General features: G+C 41.7%; 3 protein-coding genes and 1 non-coding gene across 5 annotated transcripts in view; all 4 read left to right on the forward strand.

Moving 5' to 3' along the window:
- atp1a2a (ATPase Na+/K+ transporting subunit alpha 2a) overlaps nucleotides 1-3,268 on the forward strand; it is a 58,802-nt gene extending 55,534 nt beyond the window's left edge. Inside the window, 1 exon segment of the mRNA XM_051953311.1 lies at nucleotides 2,875-3,268. Within this exon segment, the coding sequence (XP_051809271.1) occupies nucleotides 2,875-2,903 (29 nt within the window). The 3' untranslated portion in view covers nucleotides 2,904-3,268.
- A 6,997-nt stretch (nucleotides 3,269-10,265) lies between these two features.
- sdhc (succinate dehydrogenase complex, subunit C, integral membrane protein) lies at nucleotides 10,266-14,908 on the forward strand. The gene is made up of 6 exons (XM_022208668.2): nucleotides 10,266-10,342; nucleotides 11,785-11,844; nucleotides 11,984-12,085; nucleotides 12,897-12,958; nucleotides 14,217-14,380; nucleotides 14,659-14,908. The coding sequence occupies exons 1-6, from the start codon at nucleotides 10,326-10,328 to the stop codon at nucleotides 14,764-14,766; spliced, it is 513 nt and encodes a 170-aa protein (XP_022064360.1). The 5' UTR covers nucleotides 10,266-10,325; the 3' UTR covers nucleotides 14,767-14,908.
- A 1,598-nt stretch (nucleotides 14,909-16,506) lies between these two features.
- On the forward strand, nucleotides 16,507-16,580 carry trnar-ucu (transfer RNA arginine (anticodon UCU)). The gene has a single exon. It is a non-coding gene; the product is annotated as a tRNA-Arg (tRNA).
- A 1,814-nt stretch (nucleotides 16,581-18,394) lies between these two features.
- The window catches only part of cadm3 (cell adhesion molecule 3), a 113,931-nt gene continuing 106,219 nt past the window's right edge, over nucleotides 18,395-26,106 (forward strand). Inside the window, exons 1-2 of one of the 2 annotated variants that reach the window (XM_022208669.2) lie at nucleotides 18,395-18,690; nucleotides 20,224-20,381. In XM_022208669.2, the coding sequence (XP_022064361.1) occupies nucleotides 20,291-20,381 (91 nt within the window). In that variant the 5' untranslated portion in view covers nucleotides 18,395-18,690; nucleotides 20,224-20,290. Of the gene's footprint in view, nucleotides 18,691-19,107; nucleotides 19,131-20,223; nucleotides 20,382-26,106 lie in introns of those variants that run through there. The other variant, XM_051953305.1, reaches the window with a different exon arrangement.

Raw genomic sequence — 26,106 nt, forward strand, 5'->3', positions numbered from 1 at the left:
CACAGCTCTGGCCTGCTGATCTGACCTGAAGCTTCCCAGCGAGCGTCTGACAGTCGGTGACGTGCAGAAGAAAAATCGAGTTGAATGTCACTCCGAACGAGCACAAAATGTTTTCTTCACTTGGAAAAAACACAAGAACCCCTGAAGTGTTGTGAAGCGAGATCATAAAAGGAAAGAACAGCTACTAATTTTAAGCATTGATGCTGGTTGTAATTAGAGGTGCTTAATGTGAGCTTTAATTTCATTCTACTGTCAGCGCCGTGGATTTGATTCCACAAGCTTTGTTGGCAGCTATCTTCTGGAGATCGTTCATTCTTGTGATGCAAATTTTTGTCTGTGCACAATCAAAAGTGCTAGCATCAGAATTAGAGCAGCTAAGGTGCATCTATTGTTCCTTAGCAGGTACAGAAAAAGAGAACAACCACCAAGCAATACATATGTAAAACTATACAAAATGTATAAGTCCAGCAGTGTGAGATTATAAATAAAATCAGTAAGACAATACATAAAAGGTAACCATTGGTGGTGACAATGGGCTGCACAGTGGTTCAGTGGTTTTTTCTGGGATCTTTCTTCATGGAGTTTGCATGTTCTCCCTGTGCAGTGTGGGTTTTTTCTGGGTTCTCTGGCTTCCTCCCACACTCCAAAAACATGCTGAGGTTAACTGGCAATTCTGAATTTTCCATAGGTGTGACTGTGAATGTGCTTGCTTGTCTCTATATGTATCCCTGTAATAGACTGGTGGCCTAATGAGGATTAAGTGGTGTATAGAGAATGCATGGATGGATAGATTTTCATGTTGTTATTTCCCTTCTTTATGAAGCAGAAACTGTAATAATTCTCATTTTAAAGCTGGTATTAACAAAAGCTTTAACCACAGAAAAGACTTCAGGCCCAACCCTGAGCAGCGCGGCTGAAAACTATCAGGCAGCCAGCAGAGTGCAAGCAGCTCAATACTGAACAATTCTCCAGCTTTCAGAGCTGCAGCCTCTGCAACACTCGACTGATTACTGTTTGTCTTCCAGGTCTGATTTCTGACAGAATAACATGTAAATGCACTGCTGTCTCTGTCTGGGAATTCCATTGAATAAATGGTGCGTAAAATCGCAGCTTAAAAAACACAGAAATATCCAGTGGTGAAAATCAAATATCACATCACCACTGGAATCTAATTTGATCTGATATTCAGATTTCAGTCAGTAGGTTTGTTTTTATTCTACAGCATCTTTCTAATTAAATAGACAGCAATGAAACATCGGGGCTTTCCTGCATTGTTTAAAAAAGAAGAATCCCTCAGAAAAATGTGAAAGTCTGGCTGCAAGGCTTCATTAAAAATACAGTAAAAAAAGTGAAAGACTGTATTGTTCAAAAACTGTAAATAATGGTGAAAATAATAGCAAATATCTGTAAAATAATGAGATATTTTAGTAGATTTAAATACAATTAAACAGGAAGTTTACAGACACACAAATTACAATTTAAAAAAAAGGAATACAGCTTAGATCGTCATGAATCCGCCGGTATAAACCACTTTCAGATGTGATTACCACAGCGAAAAACATTTCGTGGTGAGCGGCACGAAAAACATGACGAAATCGTGTTGGTGCGCACGAAACCGAAACTAAAACTTACGTGACAGTTTCACGAATCCCCGTGAGACCGGGTTGCATGGACAATTTAACCAGATCATGTGGAATTGTACAAAACTGTGAAAATGTTGAAAATGATACAGAATAATGTAAATTGTAATAATTTTACCATTTTCAACATTTTACATTTTTCAGTCCCTAGTGTACGTATTTTTTCCTTTCAAAAACGGCTAATATCTGCAAAATGCATATATATTTTTGTTGATTTATATACAGTAAAAATCAGTAATAAAAGTGTGATGTTACAGTTGAATGCTGCACAATAACAAATGATTTTTTAAAATTGCATTTATTTCTTTATTGTGTTCAATTAATGTGCAAATTATGACTTTTTTCTGAGGTTTCTAGACGTTATTATATGTGCTTTTTATAAACCAAGAAATATCTGTTAAAATGAGTAAAAAAAAAAAGCAGTTTAATCTATTAAAAAACATTACTTATTACAGTATTGTTAGCTGACAAAAGCAGGGGAACATTCAAGGATTCCAGGTTCTTTATTGTTATGCCAGCACACCTATTCACATGAGGTGGTCTGGTTGTAAGTCACAGAAATAAATAAAGAAAAATCAATGGAATTACAAAGCAGTATAAATGCTTTATACAAACATTTATTAAAGAAAGAAGCATGTGTGCAAAAACTGTGCTATCCATTTGGCCAGGTGGCCTGTATTGAATGTATAAAAAGTAAAGAAAAGAAAAAAGACAAATTCTGATCATATATTTAGATGGATTCTTCTTTTGGCCTGAAAATCCAAATCTTAATGAATTTGTTCGGCATAAAATAAATAACATGTGAGGATCTTTACATTCTCAGCCAACAGGTGAGCGCATGTAAAACTTCACCTGTCCAGCCCCAATAAATGTAGCAGCTAATGATTAAAAAGGAAATGAAAGAATCCCGATGAAGACCTCACAGATACGCCCCGAAGATCATACGTGCGATTTGGAAGCTCCACAAAATCTGCTCAGTGCTGCAGTGGTTCGGCTGCTGAGGACTGAGATACGGAGAGACAAATACAATTTATCGTGACAGTTAATCATTTCTGTTAATCTGTGTGTCACGGGCGGCTGATCAGAGTCGTGGAGTTGTTCGGGGGATTCATTTGGAAACGTACAGAGACAAAGGCGATGGGATGAATACAAATAGAATGACACAAAAGGATATTCTGAAAAGTGCTCGGCTGTCATTTCTGACACTTTCTCTCCTTCTCTTCATCTCTTCCAGGTTGGGTGGAGCTGGAGACGTATTATTAACATTCAGAAAGCGTCAGCTGTGCATGTGCGTACATGTGTGTTTGTACTCGTGAGGCTGTGAGCGTGTGTGTCTGTGAGTGTGAATGTGTGTCTGTGAGTGTGTGAGTGTGTGTCTGTCACTTTTAATATTGCATGGATCAGTTCACAAATCTGATTATCATAAAAAATATTGCTGAAAATAGGCTTTTGATTGTAGCTCCGAGTTTTTCTCTTTTTATCAGGAAACATTACCAGGTATTGTACACCTTTGTGCCTTACACGAACTGTTACCAGAGTGATGCATTGTGGCCTGGTGGGGCTACGAAGAAATATCAAATGTTGTTCATCATGTGAAATTTACCAAATAAAATAAATTCCAAAGTGTCCTCGGGCAGCATTCGGATTATTATTCATTGACTGTGTTGTCATCGTCGTTCCTCACTGCTAATGGTGCTCGTCTATCTTATTCTGTTGGAGACTACAGACAAAACACAGCAGAAGATATGAAATCATTTGCCAGCTTCAATATCAGTGGCATCATATAGACCAATGTATTGTTTTACATGCAACATGCCATTTACTACTATTTTGTTATGCTAAATGTGGAATTTTCAGACATTTTCAATCATATTACTGCAGTTTTAGATCACTTTGAGCTGGATTTGCACTTTGGTTGATACAACAGAGGCTCATTTTTAGCTTAATTACTTCATTACTTCATTACATACTGATGTCATCACATATGCAAACCAAAAAGTCACATGAACTGCAGTACAAATTTGCCAAAGATACACTGTTTTCAAAAAATAAATAAATGAAGAATTCATCAAATTTTTTCCTACTCATGAAGTTACAAGAAAAAATATATAGATTAGATTTCTAATGTAAAATAACATTAATAACCTGTAACTTTAAATAACCATGACATATTCATTATTTTAAAGAACATTGGACCTTTCTTTTAAACAAAATTTTAGTTAAATGTGTCCCTGAAAATGTTATTTTTTTTATTTTACCTGTTTGTTTTGTTTTTTATCCTTTTATATCTTTAATGTATCACTTTGAGATTTTGCTGAAATTAAAAATGCATTACAACTAATATTTTATTATCATTGTTATCATTTTTATAAATTTTTTTTGAGTTGACTCGAGGGTTGAAATGCATTTACAAATTTATCAGAATTTTTGCAAATATTTCCATTTTATCTAATAGATTAAACTGTCAAATGCAATTCTAATATTGTAAATGTATTTCTAAGATTAATTACAGTTAGTAGCAATAAATAGAAAAATAATTATTAGTTCTGTAATTTTACATTAATTTATTTGTGAAAGGAGAAATATTTTTCACAAAAAATGATTAATTCATTTACATTCATGTGTGCCATATCTATAAGCATTAGTTATCAGTCAAAATACAGTTTTTATCATTATATACATACACATTCATGCACATATTTTATTTCACTTCACTATTTTGACACATATAAATCCCCTCCATTAAAAACGCATTTTAATGCCTAAAAAAAACTAGAAAAGCACTCGGAGAGCGCAGACCTCCGCCAGGCCATCTGTCTGTCTGTTAACAGCATAACTCAAAACGTCATGGACGGATTGTATTGAGTTTCAACAGTTTGTGCAGAAAGCATAACATGCATGTACAGTGTAACAGCACAGTGTTTTGCACGCACGTACCGTTGCGCGCGCGTGTGACGGTACCGTACGCGTCGCCGCCGCTTCGTTTCGTCGGTCCCGACTCGCCCGGGAAGCCCGAACCTGCCGCGGAGGATTCGGCCGTCGCCCGGGATCGTTGCAGCGACCTCTGTCTGTACAATTGAGAGATGGCCTGGCGGCCATCTCTCAATTGTACAAAGTCCTTCAAAAAAATCCTGGATCCAGACGGTGATCCGGATCACCTCCAAAATCTAATCGATTGTTACTTTTGGCCTTCCGGACATTCTGTAAAAATTTGGTGAAAATCCGTCCACAGATTTTTGAGTTATGCTGTTAACACACACACACACACACACACACACACACACACACACACACACACACACACACAGACAGACAGACAAACAAACCCCGGTGATTACATAACCTCCTGGCTGAGGTAACAAAGGCGAGAAACTACATTGTACAGATAGAAAATGACTGCATCTTTACAAGGTTGAACTTTTTGGTTATTATACATTATTTTTTGCTGCTTTTGTGAAATAATATCTTTTTAAAGTCATTTCACAGTGAATGAATGAGGTAATTAAGAAATGTCAAAACATCATTTATTCACCCAACAACACCAAGAGGGTCATTTTGCAAATGTGAAATGTTCAGAATGTTGTAACCCTCTGATCAAAAATGCATTTACATTTTTAAATAAATATGTGAATATATCAGATGATTTGCACCATTTCTAAACTCTTGATTATGAATTGTTCAGGCTCTCCTGCTGCTCATATTTTCCTGACCTCGTCTTTCATTCTGTACGTCCTTGTATCTTCTATTCACTGGACTTTCATTACTTCACTGTGGAAAATAAATAAATGAATAGAGTGAATCTTATTGTAGAATCTACTTATTCAGACATCTTTACATCTGGAGTCAAAGGCAATGTCAAAACTGTTCCAAAAAATCTAATCAGAAATATGTTTTAGCTCTAATAAAATCAGCCTGAGCCTTGTCTGCTTTGAGGCTTACATGTTCTCTGCTTATACTTTATATCAGTGCATGAACCGTCAGCTGGACGTTGCTCTATGGCTGCTGCTGGGCATCATTAACCTTGCTCCTTGTCTGTCTGTATGAGTGCAGATGCAGATTTCTGATTCTGTTCTGTTCATTTACTTCACCTGGCTGCGCGAGTTTCCCTCTGTTTTCCTATTTCAGTGTCACAGCGACCGTTTTATTTTCGTTTTGAGTGTATGGGATCTTGGGGGCCTGCCTTTGAGTTTGGTTGAATTTTTTCAACCCCGCTAAAGATGTTCTTGTGATTTTCACCTTGTCTGCTCTGGGGCTCCTCCAGGCTTCTCTACATTGGATGGTGCAGCTGGGCAACAGTTTTTCTCGTGTTTTTTTTTATATTGCTATTCTCTTGTAATCCATTTTATTACACACCACAGTTAGTATTTTCAGACTCACGAAGAGTTCAACTAACAATCATACTGATCATCAGTTAATCCTCCTGTTTTGTCCAGGACCTTAATAATCATATCAGTATGTAATCATGAATTTGACTCTCTGACCAAAAACCAAACGAAAGAAGAAAGGCAGAAAAATCCTCACAACTGAGCACCAGGAAATTGATAATATCCTCTATTTTTTACTGGAAAACAGAAAATTAAAACAGAATATAAAAATACTTGAAGATGCATTTTGTGGTGTATCATTTCAGCTCTTGACAACTGCAACAGAAAAGGAGAATGACACTTGTTTTTATATTTTGCATATGCAAACATATTTATTTTTCTTGAAATGTTTTCTTAGTGTCCCTTTCTGTGTTTATTTGTCTATTTATTTACCTATTTATAAAGAAAAAAATGGCTTTTTCTTACTTAGTCATCTGTTTATTCATAACATTTGCTTCCATTTAAAGGTACACAGAGGTACACATTACAACAAAATAGATTCAACTAACAGATATCAACATGAAACCGATATTTTTTTTTTAGCTCTTATTTATTTTACATTATGCTTGTTTTTTTTCAAACACATGTATTCTTATGGTTAGAATTTATAAATACAGTAATCAAAAATTTATTTCTATTTTTTTCTAAAAATCCTGACCACATCATTTATTTTTGTATTACATTTTTTAGATATTTATTTAAATATATAAATTATGTGTTATATATCAAAAAATGCATTAATTTGTGTCCCTTTCTTTAAACACCAGTTTGAACATAAAACCAGCTGCAAAATGACTGTTTCATTGTGTCGACATGTTAGTGTCAAAGGTTTTGCAGAGGGGATTTTATATAATCTCTTTTTTTCTCTCTCTCAATAAATCAGAACATACTGGTGTTCTTAGGAACAAAATGTTGTATAAACCCAGTTAAGAATCAACAAATCCCTCTCTAATAAACCTCAGAATTTAGACACGAATTTAATTGTGAAGTGTGTTGCATCTACTGACATGGAGATTTAATCCGAAGAGTGTACACACGTGGACAAAATTGTTGGTACCCCTCAGTTAAAGAAGGAAAAACCCACAATTCTCACTGAAATCACTTGAAACTCACAAAAGTAACAATAAATAACAATTTATTGAAAATTAAATAATCAAAATCAGCCATTACTTTTGAATTGTTGATTAACATAATTATTTAAAAAAACAAACTAATGAAATAGGGCTGGACAAAAATGATGGTACCCATAACTTAATATTTTGTTGCACAACCTTTTGAGGCAATCACTGCAATTAAACGATTTCTGTATTTGTCAATGAGCGTTCTGCAGCTGTCAACAGGTATTTTGGCCCACTCCTCATGAGCAAACAGCTCCAGTTGTCTCAGGTTTGATGGGTGTCTTCTCCAAATGGCATGTTTCAGCTCCTTCCACATATGTTCAATGGGATTCAGATCTGGGCTCATAGAAGGCCACTTTAGAATAGTCCAACGCTTTTCTCTCAGCCATTCTTGGGTGTTTTTGGCTGTGTGTTTTGGATCGTTGTCCTGTTGGAAGACCCATGACCTGCGACTGAGACCAAGCTTTCTGACACTAGGCAGCACATTTCTCTCCAGGATGCCTTGATAGTCTTCAGATTTCATCGTACCTTGCACACTTTCAAGACACCCTGTGCCAGATGCAGCAAAGCAGCCCCAAAACATTACTGAGCCTCCTCCATGTTTCACCGTAGGGACAGTGTTCTTTTCTTCGTATGCTTGGTTTTTGAGTCTATGAACATAGAGTTGATGTGCCTTACCAAAAAGCTCCAGTTTGGTCTCATCTGTCCAAAGGACATTCTCCCAGAAGCTTTGTGGCTTGTCAACATGCATTTTTGCAAATTCCAGTCTGGCTTTTTTATGAGTTTTTTTCAGCAGTGGTGTCCTCCTTGGTCGTCTCCCATGAAGTCCACTTTGGCTCAAACAACGACGAATGGTGCGATCTGACACTGATGTACCTTGGCCTTGGAGTTCACCTTTAATTTCTTTGGAGGTTGCTCTGGGCTCTTTGGATACAATTCGAAAGATCCGTCTCTTCAATTTGTCATCAATTTTCCTCTTGCGGCCACGTCCAGGGAGGTTGGCTTCTGTCCCGTGGGTCTTGAACTTCTGAATAATATGAGCCACTGTTGTCACAGGAACTTCAAGCTGTTTAGAGATGGTCTTATAGCCTTTACCTTTAAGATGTTTGTCTATCATTTTTTTTCGGATGTCCTGGGACAATTCTCTCCTTTGCTTTCTGTTGTCCATGTTCAGTGTGGTACACACCTTTTCACCAAACAGCAGGGTGACTACTTGTCTCCCTTTAAATAGGCAGACTGACTGATTATGAGTTTGGAAACACCTGTGATGTCAATTAAATGACACACCTGAGTTAATCATGTCACTCTGGTCAAATAGTTTTCAATCTTTTATAGAGGTACCATCATTTTTGTCCAGGCCTGTTTCATTAGTTTGTTTTTTAAATAATTATGTTAATCAACAATTCAAAAGTGATGGCTGTTTTTGATTATTTAATTTTCAATAAATTTTTATTTATTGTTACTTTTGTGAGTTTCAAGTGATTTCAGTGAGAATTGTGGGTTTTTCCTTCTTTAACTGAGGGGTACCAACAATTTTGTCCACGTGTGTACATTACCTAGATTAGATTTTAAATTGAAATGTTATAAGATTTCCATTATGGGACACCAGATTGGATACTTCAGTGTGATATTTTTAGTCCAGTTTTATCATTATTCTTTTAGCTGCAAAATATATTTAAAAAAAAAAAAACATCATTTAGAGTGACGGATAGGCTCACTGCTAATCTTTTGAAGTCAACAAGTGCAAGGCGCTTCATGAGTCTTTTCTATATTGATATGTAAAGGCCTATAGAACAATAGCTTTGAAATTGCAGCTGTGAAACCTCTTGTGACCCTCTCACAGTTTTATCTGCACAATGATCTCTGCAGGAGCTTCCAGGGATAGTGACGCCTTTTTACTGAGAGAATTAATTGGTCAATTGGGGTTGTCTGTTTTCTGAAATATAATATGCTGCGGAGCAAGCTAGGAGTGCAGAATAAATTATCATTGTGATGTATGTATGCGTGAAGTGAACCACCGCAGCGGTCCAGAAAAATTAAACCTGATGTTACCTTAATAATCCCAAATCAAGCTTCATAATACAGACCTCAGCTGAAAAGCACCACCATATGGGACTATACCAATAGTATTACTTGTTCGGACTATCTGTTTAAAAGCTTGTCCTCCAAGTTTTCCCTTTTGTTGCTTTTGTTTGTCTCTTTCAATGCTGCAAATTGTTTGGAGATGGGTTATTCATGGAGAAGCACATCGCCTTAAGAATCCCCAAACCTGAGCTGGAGTGTTACATTGGTTTAAGTAGACAAGGTTTCCAAATGGAGGAGGCCAAATGTCGTGGGGTGGGAGGGGTGTTTGGTGTGATTCCAGGTTGTTTTTTATTAATTAAAACACCTGTTCTTAAATAAAACGTGTTAAGACTGAAATAAACAGTTGAATGATTTGAATTGGATAATGGAATTTTGTGTCTTGAGTAGGTGGAGCCCACCTGTATAAAGGCAGAAGGTTTGAGTGGTTGAAATAACAGACAAATTGCAAGAGAGACACGTTACAGACCACAATTCCTGCCTCAGGTCCAGTTTTTAAAGTTAGCAATCAGCTTGTTTTTCCATTTCTCTTAAGATCTATTTATTTGTTAATTTTGTTCTTGTCCTATCTTTGGGGATTTTTTTTCTTTCTCTTTTGTTATGGCCAATCATTTTTCCACCATATACATCTGCTGTGGACCACTATAAATACAATTCCCTCGGACTGCTAAACTTTGGAGAGACAGCAGATCCGATTTGTGGCACTGGCAGCCTGTGACTCCTCGTCCAAGCATGTTTCTCCTCAACTGGTCCTCCCAGGTTTTTGGTTGGTGCAATGCTTTGTGTTCTACTGGTAATGCCATACAACCTCACCTATAGACTGCACAATATTTTTTCATAGTCTGTGCTCACAGCTGTCCTTGCAGAGTGTATTTTGGATGTTTTCTTTTCATTAGCATAAAAGAAGCCGTGTTATTGAAGCAAAAATAACCCATAAAGTCTTTATTCAATTATTTATTTAAATATTTTTTTATGCAGTGTCTCGCCTTAACAGGTAGTCAAAAAGCATAAAAGCTCATGAATCTGATCGAAATTAGTTTGTAATTCAGTCTGACAATAACTTCTACAACCGCGTCGACAACAACATCCTCTGCGTCACTTCCGCTGACTGTCCGTCAAACATGGCGCTGCTCCTAAGGTCAGTACAGCTCTGCTACATAACTTTTGGGCTCGGGGAAAGCGTTTTCTGTCGTTTCTCATGGTGATCGGGGCACATAGACACGTTATCAGCACAAATATGTTAGAACAGACGACAACACACCCGAGTGTAGCTTCTAATATTGGCTTATTATTCTCGTTTAGCGTAAATGTGGAGCGACACAGCGTTAGCTAGCCTTCGCTAGCGAGCTAATGCTAGGTGTTGTCGGGTGTATTTGAAGGCTAAGAGAAAGTGGACTTTGGCTCTTCGTGTAGTTATTGTAATTAAAGTGATTAAACCGCTACATTTGCTGCCTTTAGTTATCCTATATGTATTTGGTTCAAACTTGACTTGGTTGTTGTTGTGAGCTTCTTAAACCTTTTGTTTTGATTGGGTTTGCTTCGTGCTAACTGACAATTTAACGTGTTGTTTACTTCAAATTCCTACGGTGCCATAAACGGTAATCGCTAATCGATATCAAAGAAAGCTCTACTCTTTATTTCTCGCAAAATAGTGCAGTTAGTACCGACTCAAATTGACACTACAGCAGTGTAAACAACATTGTTAAACTGTCGTGACATCCCAAACGGGGTTAACTCCGTAGAAAGTCACAGCTTTCTCCACTTCATTGACCTTCACACATGAGCACAGTGTCAATAGTGATAATCAAACATAATTTATCACTGTCCCCATTAGTAAGGTTATTGTCCTTGAGGTTTAATTTGGGCTGAAATTATGATTTTCACTGTCGATTTTTTTTCCCGGTTAAACGAATGTTGCATTGGTCTTTAAAATACTAGAACGTGTTGAAAAATGTGTTTCCAAAAGCTTAAGATGCCGTCCTCAAATGTCTGGCTTTCTCCACAGCCACACATTGGCAGTTTGCTTTCATAGCGGAGGGAAGAAGTCAGAAAATATTCAGACTAATCAAGATAATGAGTGATTTCTGACTTCTTTTGACTTAAAAATGCACCCAAACCCATTGATTGCTTTTCAAAATAGTTATTTTTACATTGCTATTTTCACTTATTCACAAATAATTAATTGTAAAACTGTTACAGCTCTAGATTTAGTTCAACAGTCGCTCTTGTCTGTTATCTCCTCTGTCAGATTGACTTTGGTTGGCGTTTCTCAGGTCTGTAGTTAACACTGTTGTAATCTCAGGTTGACTCTATTGCAGTCTTTTGTAAGAGATAAACAGAATCTTCTGTCACTATTTTTTATGTGCTTGCTTATAGCACTGTTCAGAATTGTTCATTTACATAATTTATTGTGTCTTTTGTTGACTATTTAGTTCTTTCCTCTTTATTAAAACATCCATAAAGGTCTTGCTTGCAATATATTGTATCCTTGAGTTTCTTGTCTGGTATTTGAATGCAGGTACAAAGTCCTGAAGAGCCGGAACATAAATCTAACACTTCTTTCTCGTCGCTTGTTTTTAGGACGTTTGCCCGTCAGGGTGTCTGTCTCTCCAAACCACAGTACAGTTTCCTCTACAGACAGTGAGTTCTGTGTTTGTGTGAAAGAAAGTTGACATAAATATACTTCCAACACTTATAATACCAACTCAGATACACAAATGATCACTCAAATGTGCTGTAAATCGTGCTACTGCCAATCATTTCTCTGTCTCTCCTTCAGTGCTGCTCCAATGGGAACCACAGCTAAGGATGAGATGAACAAGTTTTGGGCCAAAAATGCCAGATTAAACCGACCCATGTCTCCTCATATCACCATCTACCAGTACGTACTGTATGCAGCCCAGTGTGTGCCTTGTGTTGTTCAGAATATAAAGTGGGGATAAACAGAGATGACTCAGTTGTTGAAACAAAATCATACACTCTGTTTATGTACTTTACTTCCAGCGCCATGTTTTAAAAGACTCCACAAATGTACTGCGGTGCATTACCCAAGCGGAGAATAGTATTACTGTAAAAGCTGGTTTTCGGATTGTGTCGGCTCTTTATTATTCCAATGCTAATAAAACAGCAGGACAAGCCACCATTACCAGAGAATTTAGTGCAATAAGCACCTTGATGTACTGTCAGGCAGTTATTAGAAACCTAAACCTGCAGTAAAAGCCTTTGTATTCAGTGTGGGTTCTTGTAATTTCTCTCTAGGCTTCCTTACTAGCTCAGTTTTTCACTCAGCATTTCTGACATCTGGGATCACTCTGCCTCAGGGCGCTTATTCTTTGACACTCCTACTGCTAACCAGCGGTTGTTTCTCCCATATGTAATTTAGTGATTTCAGTCATACTCTTTCACCTGTTTTATCTCAGTGTATGCAAGAACATGAACTTAGTTTGTAACTGTGGACGCTGGCAGCTGTAACTGTTATTCGCCTCCCATGGCTTAAGGTTTTGGTCTGTGTTTCTCAACTACTTTTTGTTTGCTTTACAAGCTTGAATCTGAAAAACAGATAATTGCTTTGATGCAGAACTGCTCAAGTAAACACCAGTGAAGGCTTAATGCTTTGGACTTGTGGTTTGGAGTGTGTTTCAAGCGCAGATTTCCCATTAAACTGAATGTGTTGCTTTTTCTCTCCGCCTCAGATGGTCCGTCCCCATGATGATGTCCATCACGCACAGAGGAACTGGAGTGGGGCTCAGTGGAGGTAGTGCATCTGTTCATCTGTGATTATGCAAGTGAATGTTCTAGCTTTGTTCTTCACACTTTGATGCGCAGCATGGGTCAAAAGTGACTCAAATCCAATGGAAAATGGGTATCTCTTGACCCACACTGCGCATCAAAGGGTTAACATACATAAATTATTCCCACACAGAGGAAGAAATGCTTGTCGAGACACTAGACTCTTCCTGTTATTATTCTCACATCGAAGTGAAGCTGCACTACTGCCACTGTCAGCTTTTGATTGACCCAGAAAATCTCTTCAGGGCATTTTAGTCCATCACTATTGATTTCTGCTAAGAGCATTTACTGGAATTACAAAACAGAAGTTGTTCAATACAATTCCACCCTTGCATGTGAAAATTAAGTCTGGATGGCTAATAGCTTTTAGTCATTCGCCTGGTGGTTAAACTTGTGTCACTGTGACCTTGATGGAACATTCTGTAAAAGCCGAGTTCAGTTTTGTGTATGTGTTAATGGGTTCAACAAGGGTCAGCGCTCTCAACTGCCAGTCTGACTCGCATGCATTGACAGTCACTGTGTCTCAGCTTTCTATCAAATTATCACATGCTTAATTATGTGTCTGAAATCCACTTCCATTTCACAGGGCTCGTGAAATAAAACTACCACTAGCTGAGAGTAAACTTTGAAGGCTGTGTTTTGTTTATGCATTTCATTGCAACACTTAAATATCTAACACTTTTCAAGGCAATTTTGCATGAGGAATTAAATATTATATAGGACATTTATTCTCATATACACTGGTGTTTTATTTTTTGGGCTTTTTTTGTTTGCCGTTCTACCTTTTATGTTTACACCTGCTGTATATTCCCCCGTGGAATTTCCATTAAATTCTACAATCAGCAGGCTTTTTAATCATCCAAGCGATACAGAAATAGAAGCTTAGAGTGAACCATTATGCTCGGTACATTGTAAAGGCAGCCAATGAGGAGCTTGTTTGATACAGAGCCATTGTTTGGCCTTCATTTAATTTAGTCAGCGGGGAGAAAAGCATTTACATAACTGAGATATTCAGATGTTTGAAAATGACTGGCTGGTAGCATCTGGTGCTGTGGTGACTCATGGAGAGCAATCTAGCAAAGACAAATGCTAGTAGCATGTGGGTTTTTCAACATTTTCATGTGCTAATTTCTCACTTCTCTCTAAAAGGTGTCTATGGAAAAAAAACATTCACATGTACATCGTGTCCAGTGTTTGGTCTCAGTGCTTCTGTCTGTGTCCAGCTATCTCAGCCTTTGCGGTGGCAGCGCTGGTATTACCAGGAAACTACCCCTACTACCTGGACTTGATCCACTCGCTGTCCATTGGCCCCGTTCTCATCGGCCTGGCCAAGTTTGGCATCGCTTTCCCTGTATCGTACCACACCTTGAACGGCATCCGCCACTTGGTAAGACTTGTTTATTTGAGCTATATACCTAGCATATATATGTTTATGTACCCCCACAGCATTGTAGATTAGTTTGTAGTGTGTCTGGGCTTGTCAGCTTTTGCTTTTTAAAGAGACAAATTTCTGTGCATTTTCAAATTTTGTCATGTTTGCTACTTTTACCAATTTTCATAGGAATTGCCTCCCATTTGCCATCATTTATCTTGTGAGGATGTGTTTATTCATGCTAAATAATCTTCTCCCCGCTCTCTTCCCCTTTTTCTTTATTATTTAATCAGTACTGGGATATCGGCAAAGGCTTCAAAATTCCAGAAGTCTACCGCACCGGCTACACAGTTATCGGTCTGTCCATCATCACCTCCATCATGGCCATTGCAATGATCTAAGAGCGGAAAGGAAAGGAGCAGAGGGGGCTGAAGGGGATTTGGACTGGATGCACTGTGGGAGTTTTGTGTATATGTTCTGTTTCTGGCCTGCTTCAGGACCCATTTCATCAAAGTATTAAATAAAGGATTATATTGTGCTGTACGCTGAACGATGTCGTGATTTTTGTCCTTTAGAAATAATTGCACTCTGGAAAGCTTTGGAGGTCATCAAAGGCAGTGACAGGTGCCTGTGAGTGTGACCTAGTTTAATTCACACTTGTTTTTTTTTTTTGGTTTGAACAATAACCAGCGACCGAAATCAGACCTGCCCTACATGCTGTGTTCTTATGTAATTTGTCTAATTGTGGTGTGATGTCACATTCATTAATCAAACTCTTCTTTACACTGAGTGCTCAGCCACTGCCAGTCAAACGTCAAACTGTGTGTGTGTGTGTGTCTCTGTGCACAGAAATTGCGGCTGTTTACTGTAGGCTGTCATTCATATTTTACCTTCTCCAGGCCACAGACGCCAGATGCATTTTTAACGTCAGGAAAGAGAGGGGCAGAAATTCACAGCGGCAGCCCCTGCGGTGGAAGCCATGTATATGAACTGGCTCCTCACTGGCGGCCCGCCTCAGGCCTTCACTCCCACTGAGCTGCACAGGAGCTCCACACCGCCCCTGAGCTGCTTTTGTCCTGCAGTGTTAATAAAAGCAAGCCGTAATGTAATGTCACATCCAACTTCATTTATGCAGGTTGGAGTAACAAGTGTAAAAAAAAAAAAAGAGAACACTTTGAAAATGTGTCTGCTTAGATCAACTAAGCGTTGACAGAACCAACACTAACATTTAGTCCAGTTAGCTCCAACAAAATTGGTTTATCAATTTGTTACTGGTGGCTCAAAGGGGAAATGCCTGTCAACTCAAATGTCTTTTCAGCTCGCTGTTGATAAGATTTATTTGTGAGCCACATATTGTATCAAACATGAGCAGTAAAGAACACAGCAAACTGTTTCCACAATAACTGCCAGTGTTTGTAAAACTCAAGAACTAATTTACAGCCTTTGATGGCGTGGTTTTCCCTGCAGAATCTGCTCAGTTACTGGACGGACATCCCTGTATTAAGTGTTGCCAGCACAAAATAATTGCCACTGTACCATCGGCGCTTGGAAAAATTGCTCTCTGTATGTCAGTTTTGGTCCGGTTGCTGTGAATCTGGCATGTGGATGACTCCCTACGCTGAGTCTAATCCACGCTACAGGCACATTTCCACATGAGATAGAGATCCGTCGGACAACAGCTTCTATTGTAGCGGACTGGAAAATTGCTCTGCGGGGTTTAAGACTGGATTTGCTTCTGGTTTGCTCACACCAAAGACTGTTAAAATTATTCCAATATTTTTTGCGGGTAAAACGAACATAGAGGTGATGAAAACACAGGCAGAAATGAGCACCTAGTTTTGTACTTTTGGGTGCATTTACAATGCGAGATGTTTTATTATTGCTCCAATAATATCGAAATGATGACATTTTGATGAGACAACCTGCATAGAAACAGCTGGATGGAGAGCAGGTCAATTGCTTTTTCCACCCAGGAGGCACTATTGGGACTAATGATTGCACGGCGGCAGCACCCCCTACCGGCCGGAGGATTGTCATCATCCACAGAGCTGCGGTCCTGATGCTGAGGGATGGCGAGGATGCTGCGCAGGGCTGGGAGGGGGGAGTATAAACCCAGTTTTGATCGAAAAAAATGTGCCTCAGTCTCTGTGGCGCAATGGAATAGCGCGCTGGACTTCTAATCCAGAGGCTCCGGGTTCGAGTCCCGGCAGAGATGTGGATGTGATTAAACAGGCTTTTTAGATGATGGAGAAATGTTGCGTTTTGTGGCCTTAGCTCTTGTGTTTTATGAGGATGCTGTGTGTATTTAGACGACGGATGGCTAGATAATCTACCCTGCTTGTGTTTATTCTGCAGGGCTCTAATAATAACAGTGCATCTGGCCTGGAAACGTTTTTCTTTCCACCGCGGTCGAGCCTATTGAGCGCGCAAAGGTCATCGCTTTAGTATGCAGATTTGAAAACGGGCAAAAAGCCTGAAAGCGCATCTCTGGTTGGAGCCGCGCAGCACAGGCTCCGTTAGCAGTCTATTACCGTCCACCAGGCTGTGCGCGCTCTCTCAGGCTCCACGGTTCGTCACGTGGGCACCGCAGGACAGCACAACACGGCGCGCCGGTGGACACGCGCACACGGTCACGGCACCGGCACCTGAGGCTGTCCACTCATTTAGACCAGAGCAGTGGGGGGAAGAGAAGCTTTTTCTAAATGCAGCTCCAGCAACAAAACATTTGAAAGCCCTCGTCCTCATAACAAGTGTTTAATGATGCCAGATGCTGCGTCTCCATCCTCCCATTTGGTTCAGGCAGGAGATAAAGACTCGCGGTTTACTTTGAACATAAACGACTCACAGACCCAGAAAATGGTGCCGTCTCAAGATGTGTCTGCTGCACATTTTAGTGTTGAATTATAATGTAGCTGCTGGTGGAGCATGATTTCATTTGTCATTGTGTAAGGTTTTAATTTCCAGGGTTCTGTCTGGAAACCTTTCAAGGACTCTTGAAGGTAGTTTCAGCAGTAGTGTTTTTGTTTTATTCGTATTATTCTTGATATTTTTCAGTGTTGGAAAAAGCAGCTGCTTGCTTAGAGATCTCTCAAACGCCCTTAACCTCCCTCCCCTCTTCTCTCCTGACTCCCCGTGGCTCTTGTTATTTCGTGTTTTCCTCCAAAAACCCACCTCCCCTGGTTTTAGTTTTGTCACCACCACCACTGATTGGGAGGCTGTAGTGCCGCCATCTATGTTTAACCCCATCGTGCCTCCCCACACACAGACCTAATCCGCCAGTAAAACTAATCCTTAATCCTCTCTGGCAAGTTGAACAACCTCCCCCCCCCCCCCCCCCCCCCTTTCCTCCTCCACCCCCTCCCCTCGGATCCTGATTTCCAAAGCGCGCACGGACTTCCCTCTGATAAAGTTGTATGCCCACATCTAAAAAAATATTTCTGAAAAAAAAATAGTGCTGTAAACACAGCGACGGAGACGTTCAGAAGTGCTGAAAAGTCCCAGTAGTCGCTATTAAAAGGCAAGAATGGAGTGAAGCTGGAGTCTGCGCGCAGGCAGAGGACTCGGCTACAGCCTGACATCATTACCATATAGCAAATCATCGAGCCTTACGGGGAGGAAAGCAGCGGGGTCCTATCTGGGAGATACGCGTAATGGCTCCGTATCTGTAATAAGGAACACTGTACTCCGCTGAGAGCCGTGACAATCAGCTGGAGATGACCTCTTCTTCTCTGGAGATCTGTAGGCCTTATAGGAAGGATATAAGGAAAAGAAGAAGGAGAAGAAAAGCTTTAAATAACTGAGGGAACTCTACAGTGAAAAAGCTCTGAAAACACTGTGGTGATTTTTCCGGTTATTGCTGAGATCACTCCTCTCTATCTGCTCCATCTCCTTCATGTTGCTCTCAGCCGGTTAGGCCCCACGCTCTGGCCCTGTTATCCCGGTGGTACGGGCCAAATCGTATTAAAATCCCCTCCCTCCCTCCCTTCCTGCCCTCCCTCTCCTCCCCTCCCTTCACTCCCTTGTCCCCTCCCCTCCTCCCCTCTCGTCTTTCAGACAGTCTGTTTTTGCTGCAGTGAACGGTAGCCGTGGAGAGAGCGAGCGAGAGATACAGATACAAACACACAGAGGAAGAGAGAGAGAGAGAAGGCTGGGAAAGAAAAAAAAGCAAGAAAAACAAGCAGAAAAGGAGATACAAGAAGGGGGGAAAGTCGATAAAAGCAGACTGAGAGAAGGATCGCGACGAGCTGCGCATCAAAAGGAGGGACCTTACTGGGGGACCTTTTTGGAGACCAACAAAACCTCGACTCCGGAGGCGGAATATAACGGTGTGTGTATGTGTGGCTGTTCTCCGTGCAGTGCTTTGGCAGTGTTGTGTTGTGTAGCAATACACGGTTGTGTTCGGCGCCTGTGGAGCGGACAGTGAGACACCTGTCACCGCTGACGCTCCGTCTCCAGGAATGCGTGTGTGTGCGCGCACTCCGAGTGTGTGTTTGGGAGTAATCCGCGTCCAGAGATGTGGAGAGAGAGACAGAGATACGTCTAATCCCTACGTGTTTTTATAATTTACCCTACTCTGAATATGTTGTTGTTGTTGGGCTGCCTCTTCTCTCCCAGCTCCCTTTTTTCTTGTTTTTTCTGGCTGTTCCGCTCAATTGCAACTGTGCGCAGCGGAGTCTGTTAAATCTCATCCCATCAGCGGCAGATATCTGTGCAAGTAGACGGTGCTGGAGGAATACAACTCCCGCGGTCCGTCGCAGCGATGCAGGTAGCCGCCACCGCCGCCGCCACGAGCTCTTGTTGTTGTCTGTTACTCTCCGCGTAAAAGGAGCGAACTTGTGTTTTAAAAATCACGCCCCCAGTGCGCGGCTCGTTTCCCCCTGGCCGTCTCCCCCAACCTCCGCGGACGCACTTGCTCAGTTTTTTTTTGTGTGTGTGTGTGTGTGTGTGTGTGTGTGTGTGTGTGTGTTGTTTTCATTTCTCGCCATCACTCAACAGGAAGGAGCGACAATAAACATACCCCACCTCCCTCCACCTCTCCCAGTCACCACATCCCATCCCATCCCATGCCCACCACCACCACCTCCATCCCCACCCCTCTGTCCCCGCCCTATCCGCCCGCCCGTCCCGCAGGCAGCACCTTGCATCTCTCTCTCTTTCTCTCTCTCTCTCTCGGTGACAATGCGTGAAGCAGATGGACCAAAAAGGGGCTTCACCTCTGCGCAGACTGCTGCTGCTGCTATTTTAAGGAATGTGCATGAGAAAAAAATAGAAAGAGAGAGAAAGAGTGTGTGACAGAAAGATGGAAAAAAAACGAGCGCCAGAGCGTTTATTCTGCTCGTCGGTCCGTCTCCAGTCTCGTTGCAAAGCGCACTGTTGTATTCTCAGCGGGCGGCAGGTGCATCTCTCCTCCGCTGCTGTGTCTTTCATGCTTCTCTTTCTTCTTTGTGGCTATTATTTTTTATTTTTTCCAACTCGGGGAATGTTTCCTTGTACGTTCTCTCTCTCTCTCTCTCTCTCTCTCTTTAAATTAGTTAGTTGGACCTGTCCAAAAAAGCGTTGCGCACAGCTTGTTAAAGTGAAGATGAATAAATCCCTCTTCTTCTCCCCCTACTCATTACCACCTCAGCACCATCTCTGCTCCATCACCCTCCCCCCCTTCCACACACTCCCTCCCTCCCCCCAATCCTCTCAGTATGGCATGACACAAGCAGATCGATGAATACCCATGGAGCAACGCGTGAGTAACGGGTGGGCCAAGCGTTTATTCAGCAGCAGCCAACCAATGGCAGGGGACGCAATTAGTGGCCAGTTGGCTCTCCCTGCTTGTTTTCTTTATCTCTCCATTGCTCTCCCTGCAGGTGACACTCCAGAGCTCCTCTGCCCTCCTGAGGATTCAGTGAGACAGGCGGATCTGTGTGCCCGACCATGGCCTTCCCATCAGCCCCCTCTGCATTATGGAGTGTCAGCTTATTGACAGTACTATTCGCAGCTGCGGTTCACAGCAACGTTGTCTACGGTAAGCACTTCTCTCCTCCCTCGTTATCTCTCTGCCTCCTATTCTCTCCATCTCACTGGGCCCTCTGACCACCCCGACCCTCTGCTTTTCTGTCTCCGACAGCGTCTGCTTATCTGTTGACTTGAGGGCTTTTTTTGTTGTTTCCTGTATTATGACAAGGGAATCAGAGAGCTGTTAATAATCACATGGGACACTCCCACCTCCCCCTGGACCCACTGAGGAATTTCTGCCGTTGTTTTTGAGGAATGTGTGTGACTTGCACATGGAAACAGGGAGCTCAAATGCATAACAGCTCGTCCATGTGGGTTCCTCCGAGAAGCACAAAAACACTCGCATTCTCCCTCTCATGTCCACCTGCTCAGCATCTGCTTGTCTTCCTCACACACTTCATCTCCAGTTTGCATGAACCTGTCGCAAAGAGTGATCACCCTCCTCGAATAGCAACACATATGCCTACATACAGTGCAGACACATGACACTTGTAATGACTCAAACTATGATGAGCTGGGTGCGGCTGACAGCGGACGCTAAGAGAGGATTTGATGAGAGAAGCACTTTGTAATGATATCATCTTCCTGCTGTGAGCTCCAAGTGAACAGGAATATACCGTCCGATGTGCTTTCCAATTACATAACACTAAAGGCTGCTGGTAATGCAACCTTTGCAGGGCAAACTGTGCCAGAGGCGAAATGATACATCATGATTGGCTCTCAATCTATAGAAAATTGATTGAAATAGGTGGAGTTTTGTTGGCATTTTCTTATTACAGTTGGGATTTAATTGCCCAGAGTGCTTGGCAGAGAAACTGTAGGGCGATACAGCAGGCGAGGAGGCCTCTAATAGAACTTCCCTGATTTGCATTTGCAATATATATTCTCAGAGGCTCCTCGCGTTCACTAGTGCACACCCACACCGTTTCACAAATCTACATGAATGCGTAGTACATACATATGCAAGGGCACAAACACGGCGTACATGTGTAAGTCCACGGATATGTGAGCTCATGCACCCCATCTACTGTACTTGGAATCTGTTTATCCACATCAGCTGTTTTTTAACTTTCTGCTGAAATTAGCTATGCTTGAGTTTCTGCGAGTTTATGATATGAAATATGAGAAAGTCAAGAATTGTCAGTGTGAACTCACAGCGGTCAGTGTAGCAAAAGCTGAGAAACAATCTAGCTGTGCCAAGAAGCTAGGATGAGGTCACTGCTAAACAAATGCAAATGGGAGTCTGTCAGGACCCTGAAAGCTGTTTAAGGTGAGAAATGCACCAGCAATCTGCAGACTGGAGGAACTGATGATGAAATATCAATCTCTCGTCAGAGTTCTGACCCCAGCCGTGTAGCTCGTCATTGAAACCCAGGCGGTGGTTCGTTATTTGGGTTCGAAAACGATTTTGGCTCACGTTCAGACGCATGTCACATTTGATTAAGGTGTACCTCGAAGGAAGCCTGACCATGCATGACCAATTCTTGCTTTGGTTTCACCTAAGCGCTGTTTTACATTATCATGTCAGTCAAGAAGAGTAATTAAGCCTGGAAAGTCTGACAGCATTTAGGAGATGAGAAAACACGTCAAAGAGTGAATCTGAGCGGAGGGAAGCATGAACAGAGTGCTGACTTAACAGGAGCACAATGTCCACTAAGTTGTAGGTGTTTTTTGTCATTAATTTTTGCTGTCAACACATAACGAAATACCTGTTTTGACTTGACCAAAACATAACTAATAACCTTCCTGGAAGGAAAGCCACCCAGAATCACTTGTCAGAAAGTTTGGAAATCAATTTTTTTGCTACACAGAAAGAAATTAATCAGAACAAGACTTTTTTTCCATTCTCCATGTAATAAATGCAAGAAATAAGAACAACTTATAAACTTCCCCACTGGCACACAACAGTTCCTACGTGACCTTGCATGCTGCATATATATTTATATGAATCTTGTTTGCTGTTGTGTCATTGACATTTGAGTAATGTGACAAACAGTGGCGTTGCAGTTTGAGAAGGAAATGTTGTGTGTAAGCTGCAGAGCTCTTGGTCCATCGCTCACATCTGCTCCCATCTGATCGGTGTTGTTGTGAGGCAGCGGCAGGGCTGCTAAGTAGAAGATGGAGCAGGGCGGGGTGGGTAGTCAGATAATGCCGTCATAATGGAGATCTCCATGCTAAGAGGGCCCTGGAACAGAAGGGTCTACTTAGCATAAATAATTCAATGTTATGTATCAGAGAGGAGAAAAAAAACGATTAGCTCAGCAAATCAATGTGAGAGCAGATGAGCCATCAGAGAACAGAGCTGCCCATTACCGCTACCACTCGGACTCCACTGTGAATTCAAAATATGTTGACTGTTTGTCTCTTTTCATTATTCAAAGAGAGGAAAAAAAAACTTCCCCCTTGAGTTTTTGGGTTTGATAATTATACAGTGTCCAACAGGCTGCGTGTCATGAGCTTTTAAACTCTTGAACAACTCTCCCACTTGATGTCAGTGACAGGAGGGACGACTCTGACCGTGTTTTTACTGGATTTATCTGTGACGAGGCTCCCTTTAGAGCGAGCGAACGAATCGGGGAGACACTAATTGCACGCCATTTGACATATCCATTTCCACAGCTGGATGTGCAGCCATGCACTGCAGATGGAAAGTGCCTCTCAGAAGGGCACAGATTAGGCATGCAATTGGCCAGCGATGCCCTGGTTCTGTACTTGCTTGACCCAGTTACCTCGGGGCTGTTTCCGTGCGTGGAAGGTCTGTGCCGCGGCCTCCCTCCAGCCGCCTGGCCTTCCACTCCGCGGTAGCCCCCGGTCGGTGTTTGCCTTCGCGACAAGAAACATGCCTAATAGTTTATTTACCTCTGCGAGTTCTGCTCGTCGGAAACTGCTGAATGAATCCCGATGCTTCCAGCTGCGGCCGGTAATGAATAAGGATTAAAGGATGGGAGCAGTGTGGACCAGTTGTTAGTGTGGTAAGATTTACAGGCGGGAGGGCTCTGCATGTGTGAGCCTCTGCCAGCGGTTCACTTTATCCTGCCACAAAATGGGTTCCTTTTCCCCTCTAGACCGGCTCTTTCTCATTGGCCCCGAGCCCACTTCCTGTGTGTGCTGCTGTTGTTTACTGTTGACTTCCTGTGTGCCAAGATGAGCGAACATTTGGCTAATACACAGTATGGCTAACACACAATAGCAGTAGGCGGTTTGGATGGGAGGCCTCTGCCTGTTAACAAGGCTGACTGATAAGCAGTGACTCATTAACAAGCCGAGGTACACAGAGCCTGAGGGAATTACCGCCTAGCCACTGTGACATTAATAAGAAGGACTAAGCTATTTTTCCATGTGGCTACACTGGCAGACGCCTAAACCGGTGGTTTCCAATCTCGGTGCTGGCTATTTACTGGCTCCACTGCTTCACTGGTTTACCTGGTCTGGCTGGGCAGCTCAGAATGTGGGCTGCAGTTAATGACATCTGATGCATCAATGGAAAATAAGCCACCCCTCATTAGTTTTCTTCAGATTCATTCAGAAACATCTGGGGAGGAGCCCAATTAATTCTTCTCATACCGATCATGCCAATTAATTAGCAACGTGTTTGTTTTTCAAAAGAAGTTAGACAATGACACATTCCACAACGCATATCCTAGATTTCAATCAGCGAGGCAGCTGCTGGTGCTGACACTATATAGATCCAATTAAGCATTGAAAACACACTTGGCGCAATATTCAGAGGAGCTCCAAGCAACTGTCTCCTATCAGAATTTTAAATCCAAAGCCATATTACTTCCATTCTCTTGTGTGTTTGTTCTTCTCTGATCCTTTAAGTGTTTTGTCGTCCAGATCAGTTGTGTGATTATAAATTGGTTTCTGATTGGCTGGCATTAGTTTGCTACAGATTCACATCTGGCAGAAAACCAATTATTTCTCCTGTTCATCATGCCGATTAATTAAGGCGCTGTGGCTGATTGATTAAACTCCCAACAAAGCTCTTACCAAGAGAACTACAGCCCCGGGGATGATTTGCATCACACATTATGCACATTGCTGTGTCTTCATGTTATCCTCATATATCTCCAGACATGCTGGAACATTATACATTCGACAGGAAGGGAAACTCGCAGCTCAACAAGGCACAAGTGTTGATAAGTAATTTGTGGCTAAATTAAGCAGAATTAAAATGCAGTGGAAATCTAGTGTCGTCGGATCTTAGCAGAATCAGGAGGCCCCAAAACAAGACTCCATTAGACCTCATCAATCTAAAGCAGGTCTCATCCACCCAGCCCCACTCAGGCAATGTGATATTACATCAGAACAGATCAATCTCGCGTGCTCCCATCATAATAACAGCAAATGCCATTTAGAGGCTGAAAGGGAGAAGGGCTCTTGAGATTTTGCAAAGCGGCGACGCACTCAGCTTCCTCTCAGGTGCTCTTAGAAGACACATCGCTCTGCGGCAACTCAGGGTCGGGAAAATTAGGGGTCCTGCATTTACAGAGCTGTCAGCTTTAAGCCATCACTTCACAAAGACACGACCGATTAACACAAACCAAACAACAACAACAACGCCAGCCTTGGAATAAATTAATTCACCTCATTTTCAGCAACAAGAGCCCTTATTATTGTGCTCAGCACTTTCCTTTGATCAGGCCCCTCACTCTCCCACCGTCCTTACTCCACTTTTTTCTCATTTTATCTGCTGGAATTCTCTGTCTGGTGTTTTAATTGATTGCTGCGGGGGTGGAAATCACCCATCCTGTCACTGACGCATGGCTGCTCAGACCAAGGGCTTCCTGGAAAGGTGTATTTGTTTGTTGAGGCCCATCACTGTGCTGCACGACCATCCCCGACTACGGCGGGATGCTGGAAGACGCGGGTGCACGGCTGTAAAGTGCAGCATTTTCTATTGATTGGGTCTGAGTGCCGAGGGTTCCCCCCGGAGCACAGCAGCTCCACCAATGAAAGAGCAGAGGTTGCTCTTGTTTATTGCCTCTTTTTGATGATGCCATCACTTTCGCTTGTGGTAGGGAGTGTGTCTGTGGGGGGATCTTTTCACTGATACCACAACCATAAAGCCAATTTAATTCACCTGTGTGTTGTCAAGGGACTCTCCCTTGTATGGTTTCTGCTGAGGATATCACTGCCCATTCACTGGATGGCGAGTCTTATCGAGCCTTTAATACAACTGTCATCGGTGGTGGAAAAGTGTTGTGAAGCAGTTTTCCAGAGTGGTGATTTTCATGTAGTGTAAACACTTGCACATGCTGTCTCCAAAATCAGCAGCCTCCCCACTCCCAGCTTGTCAGATATTAATAGTAAATGACACTGATCACCCCCTATGTTGGTTTTCCACAGTGCTAACATGCGGTTGCAGATACAAGACTTCAAGATAGAAAAAACTTGTTTTGGCTGATCCTTGGTCCCATCTGCCAATATAACTCTGAGCAACATAACTCAATAGCACTCATTATATATATTTATGTGCATGGGTTGGTGCGGTATCTGAATGTTTTTGCGTAGGCAGACAATAAAGCGATGTAAAGACCATCTGTCAACTCTCATGGCAAGAATACTTTTTTGTTTGTACATACTGTTGTATCCACTCTTTAAGGACTTGCTGTTCTGCTGCAAGCTTGTCTGCAAACCCGACACACTTGCTCATTTCAGTTTCCCCCTTTATAACCTAAGCAACATAGCTGTTGGATTGAAGCAATTTCTGATAAATTTTCCGGTTTCGCACA

This window comes from Acanthochromis polyacanthus, chromosome 9 (assembly GCF_021347895.1).
Source record: "Acanthochromis polyacanthus isolate Apoly-LR-REF ecotype Palm Island chromosome 9, KAUST_Apoly_ChrSc, whole genome shotgun sequence".
Lineage (NCBI taxonomy): Eukaryota > Metazoa > Chordata > Actinopteri > Pomacentridae > Acanthochromis > Acanthochromis polyacanthus.